This window comes from Ambystoma mexicanum, chromosome 11 (genome assembly GCF_040938575.1).
Source record: "Ambystoma mexicanum isolate Mex_15411 chromosome 11, UKY_AmexF1_1, whole genome shotgun sequence".
In the NCBI taxonomy this organism is placed as follows: domain Eukaryota; kingdom Metazoa; phylum Chordata; class Amphibia; order Caudata; family Ambystomatidae; genus Ambystoma; species Ambystoma mexicanum.
In genome coordinates this window covers 1,320,668,936-1,320,693,574 of record NC_090934.1, presented here as the reverse complement: position 1 = coordinate 1,320,693,574, position 24,639 = coordinate 1,320,668,936, and the positions used below count along the sequence as shown (strand labels likewise).

General features: G+C 44.1%; 1 protein-coding gene across 2 annotated transcripts in view; it reads right to left on the bottom strand.

Annotated features, from left to right (window-relative positions):
• LOC138504373 (tropomodulin-3-like) overlaps positions 1–24,639 on the bottom strand; it is a 419,121-nt gene that overhangs the window by 140,838 nt on the left and 253,644 nt on the right. For both annotated transcript variants that reach the window (XM_069624833.1, XM_069624832.1), the window contains exon 6: positions 2,291–2,421. In XM_069624833.1, the coding sequence (XP_069480934.1) occupies positions 2,291–2,421 (131 nt within the window). The remainder of the gene's footprint in view (positions 1–2,290; positions 2,422–24,639) is intronic.

The following is a 24,639-nucleotide window of genomic DNA, read 5'->3' as shown; positions in this document are numbered from 1 at the left end:
TGTTTTCTTGATGAGATAGAATAAGCCCTCTAGACATAACTAGGTCCAGACAGTGTCTAAGGTTATGAGAAACAGACACTGTAAATAATGAGGGATCAGGAGACTGCAGTATGTCGTTAAGCTTAGTACATTCTGGGTTATCAGAGATACCACACCAGATATTTAGATCACCAAGAATTTGTAAATTGGAATGTCAGAGCTTTAGATCCAAGGTTAAGCTCCAAATTTTCTAAGAGGGGACCAAGAAGCCCGGGTGGCCGATAAAGTACAAAATGGGAATCGTTTGGGGAGAGGGATCGGGTGCATGAATAGATTTGGGATAACTCCTTCCAAATCAAACTGAAAATTAGACAATGTAAGGGAGTATTTAAAAATAATAGCAACACCTCCCAGCCCTGATGCTCATGATTGTGCCACTTTCGGAACGTCCGCGTGTGAAACAGAGGTCTAAATGTGAAGCCGTAATAAGGTCCTTAATTGGAACTGCATTCTTTATAGCAGATCTGTCATTTATCAGTGCTGCCCATAAGCAAACGCTGTGATGGTTAGAGGTTACAATATTCAGAAGTTGCAAGATTTCGTTAGGTTTATAGATATCAGAATCTAGTGTACAAAGATTAATTGAACCTGAGGCGTTAAGCACCAAACGTATATCATGAGAATAAGGACATAATCCTGAATCGGGTTTAGCGACACCTGTGCAAAGAGAAAAGCAAAAACAAATAAAAGGAATACAAAATAGAACAGAATGAAGATGATCCGGTCACACCGACCAACAAACTGCCCGAACAGGCAGAAACAAGTTTGGCAGATGGCAGATGACAGACAAACCTTATTGCATCCGGATAGATTTACTGCTTTCAGCTTATGTTAACCCAAATGTACCAAATGTCACTTTGCATGGTGTACCGTACAGGCCGCAAAATATGCAATAGCAGATATCTATGGATAAGTGATAATGTACTCTTGGCAAGTAAGACATAATGTGCTCTGTACATGTGCATAACCAAGGGGGAGTGGCTTTTTTATACTCCATTAGCTTGCAAATTGAAATTACCCTGCATTTCATCAAGGGAACCAATGCGTGCACTAAGTTCTGCCGGGCACGTCATCCGCCACCTCATATTACGTACTGCCATATTTAAGTGTTGTCAGAGACCAGAAGAAAGGATGTCTTCAGTTTCTTCAGGGGGGAATCGTGTATTTTCACTGGTTCATATTTACAAAGGGCATAGACTGCAAATTGGGAGCCAGTGTTTGAAAAGCTGCAGCTCTTTGCAGATCAGATGCATTCCTGGAGACAATAAATACAGGTTTGCAGAGCCCAGGTTTAATGGGGGCTGATAGTTTTATTTGGTTAAGTATGCAAGGGTATCTGTGGCTACAAACATGCAGTATGAAACTTACTTTAAGCTTCACATATGCCCAGTTTAGAATCCAGTATAAATCTTGAGCAATGTGTTACAATATTTTTTTCATAGACACTTGTTCAGCCGAGTTTTGGAACCTTGGGACTTGCAGTGCTTTTTTGCTAAAGATGAAGAAAAAGTGAGCTGATCTAGTAGGTCAATCTCGCTTTATTATGGACCAATTTATTTTTCGTCTGTCTCATTAAACAGGGTAGGATAGTTTTGTATTTAAGTGCAGTTGAATTATTCAGAGACAATGTTAAAGATAAAAATGTAATCAAGGATTACATATTTTGTAAAACAAAAAAAAGAAAGGAGTATACAGTCTTCTTGCATCACTAAAATAACCAGCTATTACTCATGATGCATATAACATCAGTTGGCCCTGCTGATGTAAAGTGTACTCCTGAATGCACTTCTAAGCTATAAACAGCACAAGAGGGCCCCTGTGATGTCGGAGTGCAGCTCTCTGGAAAAGGCATCCCTAGCATGATTATTCAGACAGCAGCATAAGCCCAACACAGTCAACATCCACATGGTTCTGTAGATTTAATTATTGCAGTGCAAATCCCCAATTAAGACAATTATGACTTCTTAGATCACGGAGGATTGTAAGTTAAATCATGGCATAAGGTCCTCCCTGCAAGGCTTAAAAAAGCTAGAAGGGAGAAGCTAGAAGCTCCTTACTAAACTCTTGTGAAGAAATGTCTTTGTAAATGGAATTGTCAAAAGACCATTCACAAAAACTTCACATAATGTGTTTTTAATAGAAGCACATGAGTTCTGGTACTCACCTGTGACCAAACTACTTGCTCTTACAATGATTAAGCAAAGGGGGAAGAAGCAAGATCATGTTCGCAAATCCATGTCATAACATTTACCTTGATATTATTTAAATTAACATCAACAAGACGAGCATCATTTTCTTTGATCCTTTGCAAGGTCTCTTCTACATTTGTGGGGTTTGGAGGTTCATCAAAAACAGGATTCACTTTCTCTCCTTTCACAATATCTGAAATGGGAAATGCACAAGTAAGAAATATAAACATTCTCCCAGGATATCCATTTGATGTACATCCCTACTTGGCGGTGTAGCACGTGTACATTTAAAGTTGATAAAATAACTCCTATGCAATTCACATGTCATTAATATAAATGTGCCACGAAAGGATAGCAAAAAAGGATGGCATTCGAATTAACAAGGCAAGCTCTACATGTACCAAACTAAGCACATATAGCAGGCATAAACATTATTTTGGTGAAACATCTGGGGGACAAAGGGGCACTTTACACTTTTTTCCGCATGGGAAAACAAATCCGCATTAGTTGACCTGCTGGGTTAAAGCAAGACCAGAGAATGAAGTCACCAAATTTCAGGAACAAATTAAAATGTTTACACAGTATTTAGCAGCATTGCTACCAACTCTAGCTCTGGTATTTTCTCCACATTAATACTTTCTTCAAAAACGTTCAATATATTGCAAGTTGTACTTCATAGATTACTTACTGGTATACCAATTATAAAGGCAGCCATTTCTAATCACAGTCCCAACAGTGAGGTGCCCCCTGCATCCCCACAGAGGCAGGAAACCGAAGTGGGGTAGGTGAAGGTGTCTGTACCTAGGTCTGTGTGTATATGAAGTCCATTCCAAGGATCAGACACTTTTTGTAGGGGCTCTACAATAAAACCATCCTCTTCCCCTTACCTTCGTGGCATACTGAGGGAACTGCTCGGCAAACTCCTGCACATCAAAGAAAGTGGGTGTGTGTAAAAAGGGACTGGATGGGGAGGAGATGGACGAAATAAAATTGGGTTTACCGTTTATCAACCTAGTTACTGCATCTTTTCACGGAACAAATTGCATAGCTCCAAAAGACACTAAGAAATCCCCACTAACATTTCCATCATAATCAAAATATGTTACATATGCACAGAACTCAGAATAGCTGTGCCAGAATTCACATAGGTTTCATAAACAATTAACATGTAATGATACAGAAATCTATGTGGGGAACCCAAGTTGCTGTCCTGGAACTTTTTACAGATGAATACACCCTTAAATGAATCCCAAGAGGCTGCAATATGACTAATGTATCATCTTTGTGTGATATGGGGGCCTAGGAATCTGCCACCAGCCAGAAAGCTGAGTAAAAGCAGCATGATGCAGACACTAGCCAGGTTATTGGGACTTAAAAAATGTTGGGCCAAATCGAGAAAAGTGCAATGCAAAACTTCAGTGACAAAAGTAGAATGGCTTCTCTTTGCTTGTAAGAGTTTAGGTTTTTTCGGTTGCAAATCTCAGTTCTCTCCCAGTGCAAGTTCAGTCCTCAGGGGTTTACATGTCCCTTAAACTTGTTGCTTGGTTCACCATCTCTGGTCCTCTGTTTCCCGTTCAACTCTAGGAGTACTGTGATTAATCCAAAGGAGTCATCACTGATTTCCCAGCTGTGAACTCCCATGTGGCTAGGTAACGGCAGCCACTACCTGATCCTGAGGGCAGCTTAATGAGGGAGGATCACACGGGAGGAGAGAACCACCAGGAAATGTTATGACTTCATTGGACGAGAAGCAGCATCTCCCCCCCCTTTCCCATGAGGAAGACCCTCTAAGACCCAAGACCTTTTTCCATGATGAAGCCCCCCCCCCACCCCCCAAAACCCTAATGGCATATTGTCAACTGCTTGTTCCCACTTGTAGAGGTAAAGAAACCTCTTCTTCATATTTTTCTGGTCAAACACCCACCTATAACGCAAACACACAAAGCTCCAACTTAACACCTTTTCCTTCTGAAATAGCTTTATGTAAAATCACTGAGAATAACTGTCCCATGACATCTATGGACTTAAACGCCCACAATTCCCCCCAAGTACAGAGACAAGGGGGATGAAGGAGTTTGAACAAGGTATCAAGAGCTTGAAACACTACATGCAGTCTAGTTGTTTTTCCAAAGCACCCGTGCATGGGATATTTAAACAAGACCAGTGCACAATTGAGAGGTAGTGCTGGAGAACAAGATGTGGGCTCCTGTCTCAAGGCTCACGTATGCAGAGATCATAAACCGGTGTGGCGGAGCAGCAAAGGCTGCCACGTCAGAGGAAGAGACAGTGTGCCAGAGACAGAAGTGCCGTAGAGATGCTGAGAGCTGCAAGAGAGGTCCTGGGCACTCGGCAGTTCGAGGAGGCTGCGTTCCCCATTCTGGGAGCTGAAATGAAGCATTTGTTATGCTTGGCTCAGAGTGGCTGCCAGGGTAACCCAACACAAAATACACAATAGCTGTCGTAACCCAGAAGGCCACCTACCTACCTCTGTGGATCCAATTGCAGAAACTGCCCTGGTGACCCCTCACTGGTCCTGCCCAGAGGCTTGAACAGAGAGGCCCCCAGGGAAACCCTCTTGGGGGATAAAACCCTGAAATGAGCTGCTAGGGTTCGCTGAATCCAGTCTTCAGCGAGAGCATATGGATTAACAGACACCTTGCCGGATTGTAGAATAGTTCCTAGACCCTCCTATTTGGAAATCATGTGAGACTTGGATATAAAGGATTAGCCTGGCCTCTGAAAATCCCTCCCCCAAAGAGATGACCAATACCCCAGAGAACTCACCCGGTATCTATCTGGGGGCGATTCCTTCGCAGTAAAACAGCCTTGAAGGAAGAAGCGAGTGGAAATGAAGCGCTGCAGACAGGCGAAGGTGAACAATAGAAAAGGGGATGAAAAAAGAAAGGAGAACCCCAGATGGACAGGAGAGGGACAGCTGAAAACAGCTGAACGAATGTACCGGAAGAATAAGGAGCCGAAGGCGTCCGTGTCCTGTGCGCGGCAGGCGTCTGGGAGTGTAAGTTTCTAGGGGTCTGTGTGGTAACCCTTCACGCCGCCTAGGAAACCAATGAAAGTTACACGGGCAGACCCAACCCAGGAATCCTTGTGAGATCATCATCAATACCCCTTCCATCACCTACCTAAGGTTGGATGAGGGAGCACGGTAAACGTGGGTGAATAGAAAGGATCAAGGGAATAGGACTCTCCTAGCACAGGCGCGGTGGGAAGGGAGGAAAACTGAAAGAAAGAACGCGAGATGTCGGATGGTAGCGCCCCAAGTATTTAAAGGCTAAAGGAGAGATTCTAAATAAGTACGAACCTACGGAGCCTCACTCTGTAGAGGGTAGCAGAGCCTGGATATGCGGTTTCCTGTGTTGTGGGCGTGGCTTGGTCCGGAGGGATGACTGGGCAGAAAGTTGGACTGCTAATGCCGGAACTTTAAGCCGCCATGCTGGAAGGACGTTCCAATGACACCAATGACAGCTGATGCCTGGGTCTCCGGACCTGAATGCGTTGACCCGTAGATCTCACAACAGCAGGCGAGTGATTGCGGAACCGCGAAGGAAGCCAGAACATCTGCACACTCCAGTGTGTAAAGCCAGTGAAAGCAACACGCCCCAGAAGCCTGGACCGGCGACGTTGGATGAGACCGGTGAGCCTACCCCGAAGCCAGTGGGGACACTGGGGCGTCCAGGCAACTGCGCCAACAGCAATTTGAATGTAATATTACAACTAGGAGAAGATTGTTTGAATGCAGAAAAGGCAAAGTACAATACCAATGAGCTATGGATGCAAGTGCAAGTGTGGGTTACATCTTGAGCAAACTTTACCGCAAACATATATACCAGGCCAATACAGTATTGGTGAGAGAGGAACTGTGAAACGTATGAGAAGCCCTGGCAAAGCAAGATACCAGGCAATTGAAACACGAGTAGCCTTGACAAAACAAGATACCAGGCAAGTGAAAACAACAAGTGAAGACCTGGCAAGAGAGCACACAAGGCAGTTGGCACTGCATAAAAAAACCTGGCAGGGGAGTATAGCAGGCAATTTGCAAAGCTTTCAGAAATGTTAGACAGTGTTTTCCAAACAGAGGATAGTGGTGTTAGACAGCGGGACTCATTCTAACATTGCCGGTATCCTGGCGGTAGAGCCGCCAGGATACCGGCAAATGTTAGTTTCCAGCACCTGGTCCGGCAGCAATGGCGCCGGATTACGGGTGCTGGAGTGACAGTGTAAATCCACATTCATGGAGCCCCTATAGAGCTCCATGAGGGAATTTGCCGTCCTTACCCGCACCGCCAATACCAGTGCTTGTAATGATAGGTTTATCTGCCGGTAGGGCGCCTGCCTTACGTCCAGCTTTTACCCGTAGGTACCTATAGTCAGCCAGTCTGGTAAAGTGACGGTATCCATGCATACCAGCACTTTACTGCACCGGTCGACTTAGAATGAGGCCCCGTGTTTTCCAAACCAAGGAGAAATCAGTGTTAAAGATTTTTACAGAACATGTTGCCTAACCAGGAACCTTGTGAATCGAGGCAAGACACAAAAGAACTGTTAGTAAAAAAGACTATTTGTTATCCTACTTAAGTATTCGGGGGAAGGAGTTCACCCTCTGGATCCAAGGCTTTACCCCTTGGAGAAAATTTTTGTTTGAGCAATTCCTTCTTCAGTTGTGAACACCTTCGCCAGTATCAAGTTGAAGAGATTTCCTTACACATTTTTGTTTGTAGTGTGGGGGTCAGGATGGGGTATTTTGGACACAAGGATGGTTTTTCAGTTATTGAAATCCTGATGCAGACATACTCCCTAGTTTTGGTTTATAGGTAGGGATCCTCCTCTTAAGCATAGTGTCGGAGGAGGTATTTTTCCAACCCATTTTCATTTAATTGAAAGAAACATGACAACCTGGCGTACAGCTCTCATTTCTGACCCCTCACAGTACCCTCTGCCTGGTTTGGACTCACAACTTACCCCTCACCCGCTGCCCTTCATCATCCTCCCTTCCTCATTGCTATGTTTCTTATGCATGTCCATTGTTTTCAGGTCCTACCCAGTTCCTGTCCAGGGTCCGTCCCCACTTCAGTATAATCCCGGTCAGTCGTTATAAACCATATCCATCAATTTCCCCCATATTTGTTGATGTTTCAATGGGGCACTCTTGACTGTTAGGACAGTTTTTCTGAAGTCGATGCTTAATAAAACAATACAACTGAGACAGTACAAAAACTCTGCTCTTAGTAGAAGGCTGTACCACCCGAGTATATGGTAGCATAGACAGAGCATCCAGGCTTATTGTAGGAGGGAGAGAGGGCTGTTTCTTAGTATAAAGAAATTGTAGCATACATATGGTCCAAAGAACACCGAAACACTATGTATTGTACAAATTATTTGTTTATTTAAATACAAGTAGGCCAAGAAGAATCTTGGGAAAATAAGTACCATCACATTATATGTAACACAAATAAACTAGAAATTGGTGGGAATCCCAAGGAACAGTGTGTGAATAGTGCAATCCCTACCTTTATTTAGGGGTATAAAGTACGTAGGTAAGTTAAAAGGTAGATGGATGTGTCAAGAGTGGAACCGGACAAGTATATAATTAAGAAAAAATCAATTCTATTAAAAAGTACTGTTTAAAAACAGGATTAAACTCTTCAAATTCATGTACAGTTTAATTTGAATAAAATTGATATGTTTTCTTAATTATATACTCGTCCAGTTGAACTGTTGTGACATCCATCTACCTTCTAACTTTCCTACAACAGAAATATAAAAACACAATGCTTTAAGTGCACAAACCAAAGCATAGACCCTGGTCAGAAACCGAACAGTATTTCTAGGGGAGTCAGACCATAACATTTAATATAGGACACACCTATTCATGGGGCGAACCATCAGTTACTTTTAGATTACAGTAAGTCAACAGTAGTAGACCCTGTGAGGCATGCAGTGACACTCCGTTAAGAAATCACTTAGTAAACCAACCCTGTTACCAGGATACTTCTCTGAATAGTGGAACATAGATTCACGGAACAGTATACACCTATAACTACATTCAGCACAGCACACAGTTATACCAGGTGAGTAGGACCTTCTGGTGTAATATACGATTACTTTTCAGATCAGTGGAATACAGACTAACGTAAGCAATAACATTCTACACTAATTTAGGATTGCACACAGCTATTCAAGGTAAGGAAAACCCAAGGCAGACTTATTCTAGACAGGCTATACAGCAGGTCAGGTGAAGCAAGACTCAGTTTGTAAACATATACACTAATATTCTGAAAGAAATAGTAAAGTAAAGTCAATAGCATTACTTTTGGGAAAGAGGCATAACCAATTCATAGGTGAGTAAAATAAAAGGTATTTACTTTTCAGAATGGCAGAACACATTCAAGGTAAGTAAGAACTTGGGTAAAAGCTCTCTCAGAGGGGAAGTTACCAACCAACTCTTTCACAAGTGAGGAACTTTTAAACACGTGTAATACTTGAAGGCATAATCCTTTTCTTATCCAGTCCTTCAATGTCTATTGCATTGGTTCTCTCAGAGGCAGAAGAGAGGCCATAGTGGTTTAGGTGCCAGCTGTAGGCAGTGTGAGATATGGTACAGTTGCAGAAAAAAGAGGTCCCTAGGAAGTCTGTACAAAACAAGTATGCATTTCACTTTAGAGTTAGAAGGGGTCCAGGGACCTCTAAGATACCCTAGGAGGATTCCAGCAGTGGGCAAGAGTGACTGGATGGGAGGACTCTCAGAAAACACCCCAGAGCTATACAGAAATCACACAGGCTTAAGGTAAGTAAATACCCCAGCCAACACAGTACCTCAGCACAGAAGAAGAGTTGCCGCAGGCAGAAAACTTCAGTATCTGCAGCCAAAAACCCGGTAGATGGATTCCTTTGTCATGAAGATAGAAGACAGGACTTTTTTTTAGGCATTTTCCAGCAGGAATCAACTGGGAAGACTTGAGGCAAGAGTTTCTTCGTGGCTGGATGCAGCTCTGTTTTTGCGCCCTTTTCAGGAGCCAGGAGAAGACTGAATATCGCTGGTCGGATTCTCGTCTCTAATCTGGTCCAAGACTCTGTGAGGGGACTTCAAGGACTGTCTCTTGAGGTCCAGCAAGATGCCACCAAAGTTTCAGCTGGATTCGGAAGACCTTGCACCACCCAATGGCTTGAGGTCCCAAGGTATTGGGGAACTGCACCCCGAGAGGTCACAGCATGAAGTGGGGTGGATCAAAATGCAGGTCTTCTTGTGTCTAATGGATCTCACCAGGCTCTGAGTCGGGGGTCGCTGTTAGGCAAGATTGTATGCAGTACCCTTAGGGTGTACTATAACAACCCTGACCTCCTGGCAGTAGTAACCCAACCTTTGGTATAAGTCTGTACTACTACACAGGTTGGTACTGTGGACGAGTAGCCAGGCTCATCTCAAGAGGGGTCAATGTGAGCTGTCGGGGAGTTAGAGGTTCACGGTGACAAGTATTCAAGCAGACACTTCACTCAGGGTTTCTTGATAAAACAATTATTAATTTATTTACCAGTCAGGTCATATAAGCCTTCTTCGGAAGGGAGCACTGTAAAACACTACACAAATATACTTCAGAATCGCAATCTCTTCAGTTCAGAATCAGTAAATACCCATTTGGGATGGCATATAGCAGAGACCTACACCCACAGGTGACTTCAACTGCTAGGGTGCCGTTGACATTAATGTATTACTGTTGGCATTCAGATTTAGTTCAGAGGAAGCAAAAAGGGAAAAGATTAGAGCAAGCAAGATACCACAAATATTTCTTAAACAGGCAAATCCTTTTAGATCCACCAATAAGTCATTCAGTTAAAACAGGCTATGCCAAAGTCAATAGGCAAGAGTCGATATGGGCTGAAGCACTTCTTTGAAGGTAAGTAGAAAAGTCTTTGCACAATGTTTCAGAAGTCTGAAGAAAAAGATGAATCAATGTAGGGCCACAAGCTGTTAAGACTTGTGAGAAATGGAAGATGCAAGCAACTCTACAGCAAGAGGTAAGCTCTTAGACTTTGTACAGTACCTTTAAATGAAGAAAAGATGCAGCAGATGACTCCTGTTCCTGTGCAGCTCTGCAGATCTCTGTTCCTGCACCTCAGTCGTGGGGACAAGAGTCAGGACATCGGTGGACTTCAGCACTGCGACGGTCGCAACTTGAAACCGGCAAACTTCACTTTCAGTGGCTGTTCAGTGTTTCAGCTCCTCGTGTCTACTGCAAATAGCAACACTGCGGTTCCTGGCTGTCGAGATGGACTTTCCTTGCTTCTGGGGTCCCACACTCTGTTGAGGGGGCTCAGGCTCAGTCAGTCCTGCTTCCTGGCAGTCCAGAGCATCTTCCTGGAGCTCTTGGCCAACTTAAAAGCAACGTACACAAACTGGTGTTCCTCTCCCTGGCTCTATGGGTTCCAGCAGCAACTCTGGAAATTCAACCAGCTTCGAGATGGATAGCCAGGTGGCTTACTTTGGAGTTGATTGGTCCCACCAACTCAAGGGGAGAAGTCGTTCTTGCACGGGCTTCTCGGTCGATGCAAACGCGTTTCAGCACCGCAGCAGGGCTTCACCGGGCAACCCAACGAACCAGGAGTTGCAGCAGGCATCCTCTTCAAGTTCTTCTTTGGTTCCTTTGTCCAGTGGTCGACTCTGCCTTTCAAGCCAAAAGACTAGCCTTTTATACAGTTCTCCCCCTTCATTCCAGCCTAGCTGTCAGTCACCCAGCAGGGTGGCTGCCCTTGCCGGACAGTCAGCCAGCCAATCACAGAGTGCATTTGGATCTCCTAGGAGACTATGCACAGGGAGTTTCGGGCACCTCCCTCAGTTCCTGCCTACCCCAAACACCCTGGAGCCAGACGCAGGCTTCACTCGTGAATCCCGCCAAAGGAAAAATGAACAAAGGGACCAAACCTGGTTTGGCGCGCAGAGTAAATCTCAAGAAGGACCTTTCCACAAAGAAATGGCAAAAAAGAAGACTAGGGCCATTGTGACAAAAATTGCTCCCTTGGGTGCTTTACTGGAGCTGTGGTAAATGCACACCACGGTAGTAAAAACAAAACCACTGCCACCAGCCATTCAGTGAGGAAATGGCAAGATAAAAATTGTAACCCCTCCAGCATCCTATTGTAAGATCGTCTGTGCTGGGTCTAGAAAGTTACAAATGTAAGTAAAGTCAATTTTACTTTGCTGCTCTGGGAAACAGTTTATCCCAGAAGGTATTTAAACCTTGGGGGAATCTAAGAGGCATCACTGTCACTGCACTAAAGGTGCGGTGTGCCACAATGTAAAGGATGATGCCTACGGCGTTTGTCAGACTCCACAACCAAAAGCAACAGTACAAAAAAATCACCTCAAAATACATGACAGAGTGGGGAAAAAAAGGGTCTCTCTCTCTCCAGGTTAAAAAAAAAAAAAAATCAAGTCCTCAAAATACAGCAAAGTTGCTGGGGGTCTCTAAGGTAGAGGGAATTGACACATTTCTGAGAATTCTCCTTAACAGCTGTTTTGTGGATCTCCAGGATGATTGGAAGGAAGGCTTACAGCAGGCTCCGGTTACGCAGCAGGCGCTCTGGTCGCTGGAAATCGCTACAGCCGTCTTTCTTCATCTTCCTCTTTGGTGTCAGCTACAGTGGGCAACTTGTCAGCAGCTTCCAGGTTTTTGAGTATTTAACAGAAACTACAGCACAACTTCTGCAATTCAATCAGGACATCAGGACAGCAAGCCCCCCCCCCCCTCCTCCGCCCCCCATTGAGACCAGGCTCCTTTCAGACAAGGTGAAAGACAAAGTGTTGCAGAGTTTTGGACACCTCCCTCGCTCTCTGCCTTTTCACTCTGGATCCTTGGCAGGGAATACAAAGGATTCCCGCCAAAGACAAAACTCCCACTGTGGCTGCTCCCACCTACAATTGTAGGGGAAGACCTCAGAAACTACAAGCAAATGAGAAATGGTGAAAAAAAAAGGAGCCCACTGTTTTTGAAAAATGGTGGCTCGTGTGCATTACCAAGGCTGAATTAACAGCCAGCAAGTAACAATTACTACAAGTCAAAGGTAAAACCACTGCCACCAGCCATTCAAGCAAACTTGCAATTGTGACGAAAATGTTACAGGTAAATAAGGGGATACATTTTATCCCCCAGCACTCCACATAAGGTGGGGTGTGCTGACCCACTATATAAAATGTAAAGTGGGAATGAAAATCCCTCTGTACTACTTGGGAACTGTAGTTCATCCAAGTACATGAGAGAAATTAACAGGGGAGCCCATAGGGGCAACCCAGCCCAAGCCCAAAGGTTGTATGAAACTATACCTTCAACCATACACTATGGAGACATACAAAAGGTCACCCATAAAGAGTAAAAGCCTAGGTGAGAGGAGACAAATGCCAAGGGAAAATAATCACCAAGTCCAAGCAAAAAGTTCTAGGGTTGACAGGTCAGGAAGATGCATCATAAGTTTGAAAATCTTACCCAACATGTACCTATATATCCTCTCTTCTAGTGCACAACAATGGTACATTCCTTCCCTCCATATTGATATCGCTCAGAACACCAACATGTTTGACAAGGGCAGAAGCGGAGTTATGGCCGAATGGCACAAAACCAAGCACTATAGCTCTCATTAATAGTGCACGTGTTACATTTCCATTAATAAAAGGAGCTTCCACAACAAACAGTTTATACTGTCTTTTGAACTTACACAGGTTACTTCGGAGCTGGGTAGCTGGTAATAGTTACCAGCGAGGCTTTGAATTAACCTGAACTTCACTCGACGGTTCCAGGAACACTACGGTTGCAGGCTGCTTCACTTTCCCAACTTCTACTGCTACTTTGGGCACTCTTGGGACCCACACATTTATATATTTATAAATATATAAATAAACTATCATCATACCCTTCTGCAGCACGGGTGCCTCCGGTTCAGCCATGCTAGTTTTGAGTCTCCTTCACTCAGTCCCTCGGCTCAACTTCTGCTACAGGCCTCGGCCTTCAGCACAGTAACGGCGCTGAAATCACCGCTACTCAGCGCGCATGTGGAAAGCACCACTCTCAGCAAGTCTTCCTCAGTGCAGCCACAGCAATGCAGAGTGAGAGACCACAGGACCCTCTCAGAACTCGCAGGTGAAATCTGTCTCCATGCTCCGGCGTCCTCTGATCGCACGTCCTCATGAGTTGCCAGCCTTGTGCTCTTCTACTACTGCTTCTACTGCCAGTCTTCCAACTCCTTCCTTCTCTCCTCTCTTGCTGCAGCCTTTTATGCCACCCAGGTTTGGCAATTGACTTCAGGTGTGAGCCATTGGTTTCAATTGCCTGACGTGTGCAAAGGCTGCTGGGCTTAATTGCCTGACTACAACATCTACATGCCTCTACTGCCTGCTTCGTCTCAATCCCTATAGGATTCTGAGACATGTAGTTTGCTTTATCAATAGTCCGGTTTTTCTACTTCTTGAATATCTTTAAGGGTAGATTTCATTCCCTTAGCAATTCTAACAGTGAGGCTGTAGGTTTTACCTGTGTTAGAGGAAAATTAGTTGGAGAAGACAACATTTCCACCATTGCTTGTAGTATACCTTTGGTAGTGAGGAGGGCATTGTAATTTGTACCAAAAGATTATTTTGGTATAATATGCCTTGGTGTTACAACTTTAGGGCTTACCACCTTAGATTCCATAGGAGGTTAAGAGACATTAAAATTACAGTATGCCCCAACCTCTTCCGTTACAGTGGTAAGAGTCTCTCTATTAGAGGAAAAATACTGTGCTTCATCCCACAAAATCTCCTCACTTCCCTGGGCCTGGTGATCCTCCCGCAGTACAGCACCACCAGGGTTGGAATCAGGAAGAGTCTGCCTTCCCCATGCCACCTGGGAGGAGACATTAGGCAGGGTTTCAATGAGGATCTGCAGGATTCTTCACAGTACTTACAACCAAACCAACTGAGATTAATTAAAGAAGTCACTAGTGTCAAAGGGTTCCATGTGTTAATATCCCCTCAAAAATATTGGCATACAAAAATATCGCCATATTTCTGCAGCGATATTAAGGCATGGAACTTGCAGGGGACACCCCTGCAACCCTGCATTATTTTTAATTGAGCGGGAGACACCCCCACAACCAAAAATCCCAAAAATGACCCCCCCCCACAGAAAAATATCACCTATGGCCATTCCAGACGACCATATATACAGCAATTTTTTTGGTGGGGATAATATGTAGTGATACCGTGTCACAGATGGCACAAAATACTCGGGCTCAAAGACTGTTCATGGGTGTTTAATTTGTGGGCTCTAGGGCCATCACTCATTTCCTGTGGTATTCCCTCACTAACCCACACATCCATAACCCTGGGTTAGTGCTACTAATTGGTAAACTCTGCTGTCCAATTTCTGGCATAGGCTAGGTATGGTCTCCCTAAAACAACGGGTTTCTAAACTCTGACTTCCCATCTGTCCCTACACTAGCCAGCCGATCGTGCTGCAAGGGGTTTTGGGAAGGGCCTTGCACTTATTCAGGGGGACTTAACCTTGTTCACTCATGCCCATGCTTACCTCTTCCCTTCTCTTGCGGTCTAACCCTTCAGCCTACTCCACCTGCCACTTTTTTCCTTCCAATGTTTCACTCCCCCAGCTCTCGCCTCCAGCTTTTGATGTTACTACTCCTCCCACTCCACTCTTTCCCACTTCCTTCCTGCTCGCACTACCCCACCCTCCTAGTTACACAAACTCCCTTCTTACACTCTGTAACAGTTAATTCACTTTCAATCCTTAAACTACCCTCTAAGACTCGACACAACCGTACACACTTACACCACAAAAGCACCATCACTCCTAAGGCAATACCTCACCCTATCCAAGAATCCCCTGCCCTTCCTTCCTTCCTTCCCTCCCTCCCTCCCTCCCTCCCTCCCTCCCGCTGCTGGCCTCTTAGTACACCTCCACTGCTGACCTCATTGGAATAAGTCGCAAGTTCTTCCTGTTGCCTTCTTAAATATCCCTCCCACTGTACTGACTGGCCCACTCTCCCTGGCCAATCTGGTCCAATTTCCCCCACCCATTGGCATGTATGTATGAGGAAAACTTGTGAAAAGAAAAAAAAAAAAGGGATAAGCTGGCATACTTTCTCCACATGGGCTTGCTGCGTAATATGGATGGTGGCGTGCATTTGCCAATATTTATGTTGGTCATTGGCTTCCCCATTCAGTGTGGTTTTGTGGCGAGTTTGGTTAGTGAGATTAGCGCCCCTTACTATCCCTGGTGGTCTAGAGGATTCCCAGGCCACTGCAAGGGATTGCTGGCTTCCTCCCGAGGATCCACAAATTCTCGGGTTGCCATGGAGGGCAGCAGTCTAAGTGTGGAGTCGGTTTGGGGAGACATCTGCTTCCTTTCGGTCTGGGCTGCAGGTGCAAGCAGCAGCTCTCTTTCTGCCGCTGCCTCAAGGATAAGATTTCTCTTGGGGGCTCACTGGCCTTGTTGCAGGCTTCCTGGAAATAACAGAAAGACTGGTGAGTAAGGAATGATGGAGGAAAGGCAGGGGATAATGTTTTGCACACAAACTTTCTGGTACAAGTGGATTTAGGGATGGACTTCTCTTTTAGCTGGAGTTTTGATCCCTTGTTGTACTTGCCTTAGTCGGCGGTAAGAGATATGCCCCCTTTTAGACAATGCAGGTCTACCGACTTGGCACACCAGATTTCCTATATGGTGCAGGCTTTGCACAGGTCATACACAGGGTTTAACCTTTATGACTAGCTCCCATTCAGGTCAGCATTTAGTCCACCCTCTCAGTTGATTCATGTTTGGTCCTCATCTGTGCGGAGAGAGGATTACTCTCTGCCTGTAGGCTTTCGCTCATGAGGTCTCGCACAATAGGCCAACATTGCTGTTAATTGCAAATGGCCATTTAAAAATAATTATGGTTTATGGTACATGAAGTCTTTGCATTTGGACTACTCAGGAACCGTCAAACCGGCCAAAGGTAATGTTTTCCTAGGTCCTAGCTGTAGCCTCTTGGTCATCGAGTGAAGAAACAAATAAGAAAACCTGAAAGAAAGGTCTGTCAAAGGTACCACCTCTAAAAATCAAATCAATGCTCGGTCTCCACCTCAAATGACTTTGACTCTGAAGTCTTCTTTGACATGACAGATCTAGGTCCACAGTGGAGGTAAGGAAAGAAGCTAACCTGGCTGTAATGGTCTTATCCATTCTATATGATGGGAGTTCTTTGCTGGCAGACTTGAGGTGAATGTCAAGAGGTTACGAGTCACACCTTGTCTCCCTCTCGGGCCCAACAGCCACCCCATTAAAGCCACAGTGAAAAGGTAAACAACTAGTACTTCTATCGTGATGCTACTTTGCTTAATCAAATGCATGTGCTAAAGTCTGTCTGGACCAACCAGGCTTTGTACAATTATTAAAGTTAAATATTATTTCACTACCAAAACTGCAGTCAAATGTTTCAGTATTCTTGGACACTGAGAAAGCATTTGATAATGGCAAATGCAGCTTTTTTTGGACAGTATTGCATAGTCAAGCTTGGCACCAAAGAGAAGCAGGATCAAACTTGCATATACACTTGTGCCAGAGTGGAAGTCAAGACAAACCTTGTGGACTTCAGTTGATGCATTACAAATACACCATTGCTCTGTATCCAGGCCCTGTTCGTCCAGAACCCTGAACATTCTTGATCTAATACAGGATTTTATGAATATGGGGAATCAGCGGATATAATTAATAACTAGGATATATACAAAATTCTTCCCATTCCAAAAGGTGGTATTTTATGTTACAGCTAGCACTTTTCATGGAGCACCGAAACTTGTGGTGCGCCACCATCTGCCTCCAGTTCCAAGGAGTAGATCTATTTTGCACTCAAATACAGGCAGATAGTGCGACTATTACACTAAGTGAAAAACATTCTAATCTCCAAATCATGTGCTTAAGGAGATGCAATTAAAAGGACTTGGATATCATAAGGTTTCCATGCAATTTGTAATGGTAGAGTGTTCATACTTCTGAGTCTTATGGTTGGATTTGTACTGGTCTACAGTGAATGTTTCTACCTTAATGGTTATTCCCTCTTTCAGTGACGTTTTGTGAGGGTAAACTTTTCATTTCAAAAGTTTCTATCTCTACGGCACCCATTGACATTTTCTGAGACTATATAGATATGTTTTTGTTGCAGTTGGACTTATTTCAAGTTCTTACAAATAATTACAACAATTACATGACTGAGTATTAAATGACTTACTATACAGTTCTTTTTTTTTTAACTCAATTTTTATTATAATTTTCACAACACCAAATGGGAGGAAAAGAAACTCAAGAACACCATAAATAAATCAGATAACTACACCTCCCCTCCTTTCCCAACCCATCATTTCCCTCACCCCATCCCAGGAACCAAAACCTCGATTCATAGCAGGAAACTTCATCTACTCCCAAATAAAGAAAAGGCAAGTAAGAGCATATTTGCGGACCATTTAGCAACCCAACCCAGATGACAAACCACTCCACGGTCACAGAAACTTCATTCCCAAGCTCAACAAACAGGAGAGGGCCAGACTCAACCCAATCAGGACCTCATCATCCCACCTCTCTCCCCCACAGTAGAGGACATAATCATAAACCTACTGCAAAACCCACTCCATTCCATCTCCATGCTGCCTCCATGCTCATGAAGGACTGCCATTATCCTTTCAATTACATCTATAGTCTTTACCACGTTAACCCACTCCATTTTCCCAGGCAAGGAAGCCCTCTTCCAATGCATGGTCAGACATGCTATGGCTGCCAATAACAGTGTGCCAGATGCGATAAACTCCGATAATCGCCCTCAATCTCCTCGAGGCCAAACAGTACCAGTAGCGGTGTCTGTTTTTTTGGGACACACCATCTATCTGCTTTATCCATGCCAGAACCTCCTCCCAATAAGCCTGAACCTTAGTACAGCCCCACCACATGTGCCAATAATCTGCTGCACCCCACATCCATGCCAGCAGAGTGGACACATCCCTACAAACATCTTCTGGGTCATACTGCCACCGGTGTAACAACTTGAGATCATGGAGCTTATACTGGCACACAATCGAAAAAGCTCTCCTGCACATCTGTGCCATAGTGCCCCATCCAGCTCAAACCCAAAGACTCTTTTCCACCTTCCACGTAATCTATCCGTGCTCCCTTTACTTGCCTCTACCAGGGCGCCATATAACAGATCAACCCCTTCATTTCGGAATGGGAATCCAGAATTTACTCCATGGGGCGGGGGGGGAGGGGGTCAGTTCCCGCTGTACCTCTGCCTTGCACCTACCCTCCCGCAATCACCCACTTCAATTATAAATACGAGCACACAGACTGAGTCCTAATTCCCATGGCTTCTTCCAATTCCAAAATAGGGGTAAGCTGTCCATTCTTCCGTAACTGTCCAACTCTTGTCAAGCCAGCCTCAAACAGAGTCTGAAACCTATCCAAATTCGGGACGTGTTGTCTCACTCTTGGAGCCTAAATATGACTCAATGGCGAGGGCCAAGACGTAATCCCCTTGCGTCCCCGGGTCCTTCAACCAAAAATGCCATATTACCTCAGTATGGAGTGCTCCTACGCTGGATCCTATTCTTTGGTGCCCACAGCCTGTCCCCACGATTGTTGGTCGAAGGAATTAATTATCCAGACCCACCTAGTGATGGTCTACCTGCTCCCTCAGGTGAGGCATCACCACTCCGTGCGGCCTAGTTATACAGATTCAGGTCCAGAAACCCACCCCCCTCTCTTTGGGGAACACCAAGACATCATTTGCCACCCTCGCTTTTTGCCCGTGGCAGAGGAAGGCGCCCCTTCACTTCCCTAAACATGGACTCAGAACCCCCACAGGGAGTACCTGGAAGCAACATTAGGGAAACGAAGGAATATATGATTTGCTATAGGCTATCTTGTAGTAGGGGAAAACAGCAATACAATGGTAAATCATAATGGCACCAGGGTAGAACTCATGTATGACCCTTTGGTGGCGGAACTCAAACAAGTATACCGCAAAACACAGTCAATGATTAGGAGAAACCTCTGTGTGATAATGAGAAACCAATTGTAAAATGACATCCCCACAAACCTGTTGATATCTACCCGATATCAGGGATAAGTGACCTAAATACATTACCCTTTGTCTTATTCTTAGAACCAAGCATTAGCTATCATTTAGTACAGAAATTGACAGATTTCCAGACGGTTCGAGCAATGAGGAATTGAACCTGGTCTATAATCACTCTGTAATCTGGAGATCGGGTATGCTGTGTCCCACTCCAAATGGTAGGTGTATCAGCACATTCTAGAGTTACGTTGACTTGCCAGATGAGTTATATTCAAACGAGGTCATTAATAAAGTACTTACCTCGACAGGTTCCACTGGTGCCTCTGACCGACTTTGAGGACACAAGGATTTGAATATCAGCAAGCCCATAGTAGAACATCATGACTAGTACCATATTGGTAAGCATTACATATCTATCATTAAATATGATTTTGACACTGTCTACCATCAATCTCTTGGTGTATGTATCAGACCAACAAACCTATATTATCAAGAATCAGGTGAAAACTCATTATCATCAGAAAATCAGCAGTCTCTCCTGTGTTTAAATACCAGCAGAAGCGGGTCCAACTTTTAGGTGCATGGAGTCTACTTGATGTAAAAAGTTGTCAAACATAATGGCAATGAGCCACTTGATGTAATTTGTTAGTTTTTCAATGTGATGAATCTATTCTTGAGTTGATGAGCTATAAGTTGAGACATCTTATATTTAAATGTGTTCTAAGTTGTAAAAATCGATTTGCTTAATTAAGTCCTTTTCTCACTCTACACATCCCTCTTTGCCCCCGTTATCTCCTTGTTTGGCATTTCCCACCATTTCCATGCTGACGATACTCCGCTCTTCCTTTCCTTCTCTACCGACCTCCACCCGAAACTCTTCTGGTCTTACTGCCATAAAGAACTGGATGTCTTCCTGCTTTCTCTCCCTCAACACTGACAAGACTGAAGTCGTGTTCTTCCCCACCAACTCTCTTCCCCCTCCCTCTCCTCCACCTTTCATTCACTTTCCTCCTTCTAATCTTCCCATCTCTGTCCACGCTCGCAACCTAGGCACTCACTTGGACTCCTCTTTTCCCCCACCATATCTCCCTCACCTCTCGTGCCTGTCGCTACCACCTCTTCAATATTTGCAAATTCCGCCCCTCTCTCACTTTCCATGCTACTAAACTTTTAATCTCCTCCCTCATCTTCACTCGCCTCTTCTACTACTGCTCCTCTTTGGACTACCTACTGCTCATCTCGCCCCCCCGAATCAATCTACCATTCTGCTGTCCGTACCCTCTGCCTCCTTACCTCCCGTGACTCCATCTCTGCCTCCCTGGGCTGGCTTCCTTTTCACTCCCAACTAAAATTTCATTTTAGCTGCTTAGTCTTTAAATCTCTTCATGATCTTGCTCACCCTCATCTCTCCTCCCTCCTCTCTTTCTACACTCCCTCCCACTCCCTTTGTTCTGCAGACCACTTCCTGCTCACAGTTCTCCATCCCCTTGTGCCCCCTCCCATTTCCACTCCTTCCAGCTCCTAGCCTCCCTACACTGGAACTCCTTAGCTCTCTCTCAATCCGCTTTATTCCTACCTTATCCTCATTCTGCACTTCCCTTAATGAACTCCTTCTCCATTCCTCACCTTGAAACCCCTTCTTGCTTTCCCTCCGTCCTTTATCTTTTTCACCTTGATCATCTGCTCCCCCACCAGCCTACTCTCACCCTTTCCCCTTCCGTTCCCTCATCCTTCTCCTCCTCACCCCTCCCTCTCAGTTCTACTGCACTACTTTCCCTGTTCCCTTCAGTTTAATTGCTCTTACTGTTTTGTTGAACTGATTCATAATTGTAATTTGCTTCAACTGTTATAATGTTATATGTATCAAGTTGTTAAAATGTTCAGCGCTTTGGAGTAAAGCGCTATATAAACAAAATAAATACAATACAAAAACAATACAAAAAATGTTTTCTTTTAACTTGCGTTCATGAGGTCACAAACGTCTAAATCTTAACAAACATTGTTTAGAAAAAGACAAAGGCCTGGTTAGTAGCTCCTACATTGAAGTCTGCAACAGCGGACCAACCTTCAAATCCAAATACACATTCAGGCATCTGCCTTATTGTGCAGGGGATGCAGGTTTCCGACCTAGGAAATCTTTCTCTCGTTATATTTCCCAGCCTAGATACCAAGGCTGAACACTTCTCCCCTGTATCTAAAGTACTTTTACATGAATACTGAATGCATCTACATATTTTAGAAGTAAACTAAACTTATTTTTGAATAGGTGTGCTTGGTGCTTTTTTGCTTAGTCTAGGATCCTATGTACTATCATGAACCTCCCAAATTCAGCCCTGGTTGAGGCACTCCAATAAGGATTTGTGCCGATGTCATTGAGGGTCTCGTGGCAAGTACAGAGAGCTTTACTCTGTGCTAAAGTCCTGCTAACAAATCAAAATTCAAATAAATTATTAAAACCTCTGGGAAAAAAGATGAACAGGTAAAAAAAAGGATTGTAGAATTGAAATATTCTACTTATAAATATTGTGATGAATTAGACCTAGAGATTGACATTTTTTATACAGAGCCAAATTTTGAAAAGATAATTAAAAAGAAGTCAAAGTTGTGCGACAGGGCTAAACTATCGATATCCTCCATAGAAAGAGAAGCTACAATGAATTCCTTCAGAGTTTCCCCATTTACAAACTATGTAGCTACCTGACCAAGACCTGCCCTATGGAGTCAAAAAAACGCTTCATAATTTATTTACAATTTAATCTTCTACCGACAATGTAGTATGTTAGCAAATGGCAAAAAAAAACAATTTGATTAAAGTACTTGCCGCCGAGGTCATACTACTGTGGATGGAGACTAGCCGCCACATACTGACAGATATATTTTTAAAAGACTGCTATTATAAAAGGTTATATTTATTATGTGTCACATATTAAGGACATCACTAAGATAAATTCTGGTCAATGCAAGTGAGCGCAGAGTCTATAATTATTTCAGCAGCGGCATTTGTAATATGGAAAGAGGCCCAAAAGAGGTTTAGATTTTATATTTGAGTAAATTTACTAGGTGTCACAATTTGATGGTTTTATATTTTGGTAATGTATATGTGCTTAAATGTACCTTGTATTGCTGATGAGGCATAATTTATTTAGATTGGATTTATTTTTGTTTAAAAAATTGAATTTTACTTTGTAATGTGCTGAAAGTTAAAATGTAACTATTGCACAATGAAAACATGTGGGACAGTAGTTCTAGGGAAGTGACAACCAATAGTTACTTCTAGATTACTTTCAGTAATATCAGGGCAGCAGACCCTATCAGTTGCAATGTGACGCTCAGCAAGAAATGACATAGTAAGTCAACTGGACAGTATAGTTTGCTGAATAGTCGAACAATTATGCTAGTACCAGTAAAATGTAACTCTGATTCAGGATAACAGTTATTCTAGTGGAGTTGGACCTTGGGGTCTAATATTCAATTACAGTTGTTTTTCAGTTCACAGGCTAAGGGAAGCAATAACGTATTTTAGCATAACACAGTTATGATCAAGGTAAGTAAAACATATGCACTTTTGTCGTCAGGAGCCCCCAGCAACCTAAAAAGGCAAGTATGACCCTTATTCTAGACAGGTTAACAGCAAGTCAGGGGAAGCAAGACCCAATTGGGGACACTTTTACAATTATCTTAACAGGAATAATAAAGTGAAACCAGCAGCATTACTTTTGGGAAGAAGGGAACCCAATTCACAGGTGAGCAAGTTAACCTGAATCTACTTTCAGTGAGAATGGCGAGACAGTTTCTACGGAAAATAAGACATTGACAATACTTAAAGGCGGCACACAGTGTATCCAAGGAAAGTAAATCCTGTATATACACTTTTCAGAATGGCAAAACATCTCCAAGGTAAATATCTTTTTGTAACTATTCACTCAAGAGTTTAAAGTTACCAACCAACTCATTTACAAGTAAATGTGTCGACACTTGCTTTTCAAGGCAGACCCCATAAGTATCCAGCCCTTCCCAATTCTAGTACATGAGTTCTCTCATGGGCAGAAGAAGGACCGTAGTGGTCTAGGAGCCAGCTGTGGGCAGGGTGAGATAGGGCTCAGTTGCAGGCAAAGTCAGAGTTCCAGAGGAAGACTGTTTAAAGAAAAATACTTACTTGTTTGAAGTTAGTTGAGGGTCCAGAGACTTCAGAGAAGACACCCTAGGAGGATTCCAGCAGTGGGTCTGGGTGAACTGGACGAGACCCCCCCCCCCCCAGCCCCCAATCACAGAAAATACCCCAAAACTACACAGGAATCACAAGAGACTTAAGGTAAGCAAATACCCAAGCCAGCACAGTACCTCAGCACAGATGTTTGTGCAGCAGGACTTCTGGATCTGTAGGCAAAAACCAGGCACTGCATTCATTGTCCAGGACACTGAAAGGACATTTGCAGAAAGGATCACAGGGAAGGCTCTAGGCAAGGCTTTCTTCTTTTTCCTGTACAAACAGCCCACGGTAAAGGTGCACTGAATAAAAAGGTTCACTGCCACCAGTCATTAAAGATAAGTTTGTCCTTCTAACATAAATGTTAAATTTAAAACGAGAAAGGGGATACTCCGTATCTCCCCAGCACTCCACATAAGGTGGGGGGTGCTGGTCTCACCTAATAAAATGTCAAAGGGATCCAAAGATCATTTCTACCCTTGGGAATTAACAGGTTACTCACCGTAGTGACCACCTTCCTCCTAGTCCATAGTCCCCTTTCCTCCATACTTATGGGACATCTCTCCATCCTGTGGGACGGGACCAGAGCACTTTGTAAAAAGCATCCACATTTTTCCAAAAATGTGTCCTTCCTCTCTTTCCTGCACGGGGCCCGGCACGCGGCCGTAACCCCGCCCACCTTGGCTCCGCCCCGCGCATCGCCCCTCAATCCTTTTCTTTGCCAGGTCAGAGACCCATTACCAATTTATTAGAGGGGACGGCGTGCGGACGTATGGAGGAAAGGGGACTATGGACTAGGAGTAAGGTGGTCACTATGGTGAGTAACCTGTTAATACTCCTACGTCCCGTCCCCTTTCCTCCATACTTATGGGAGATTCCCAAGCACTCCTTACAGGACCTACGGGTGGATGGAAATACCCCTTACTGAAAAAGGTTCTTCAGCACAGCCTGACCCAACTGGAGAGGCCCAAGTAGCTGCCCAAGCGATGGACTCCCAGGGAACATACTTCTGAAAAGCAACTGCAGCTGCCTTGCCCCGCACCAGGTGTGCATGAATACCTTTAGGAGGTTTCAGCTTTTGGACAGTGAAAGACTCCGTGA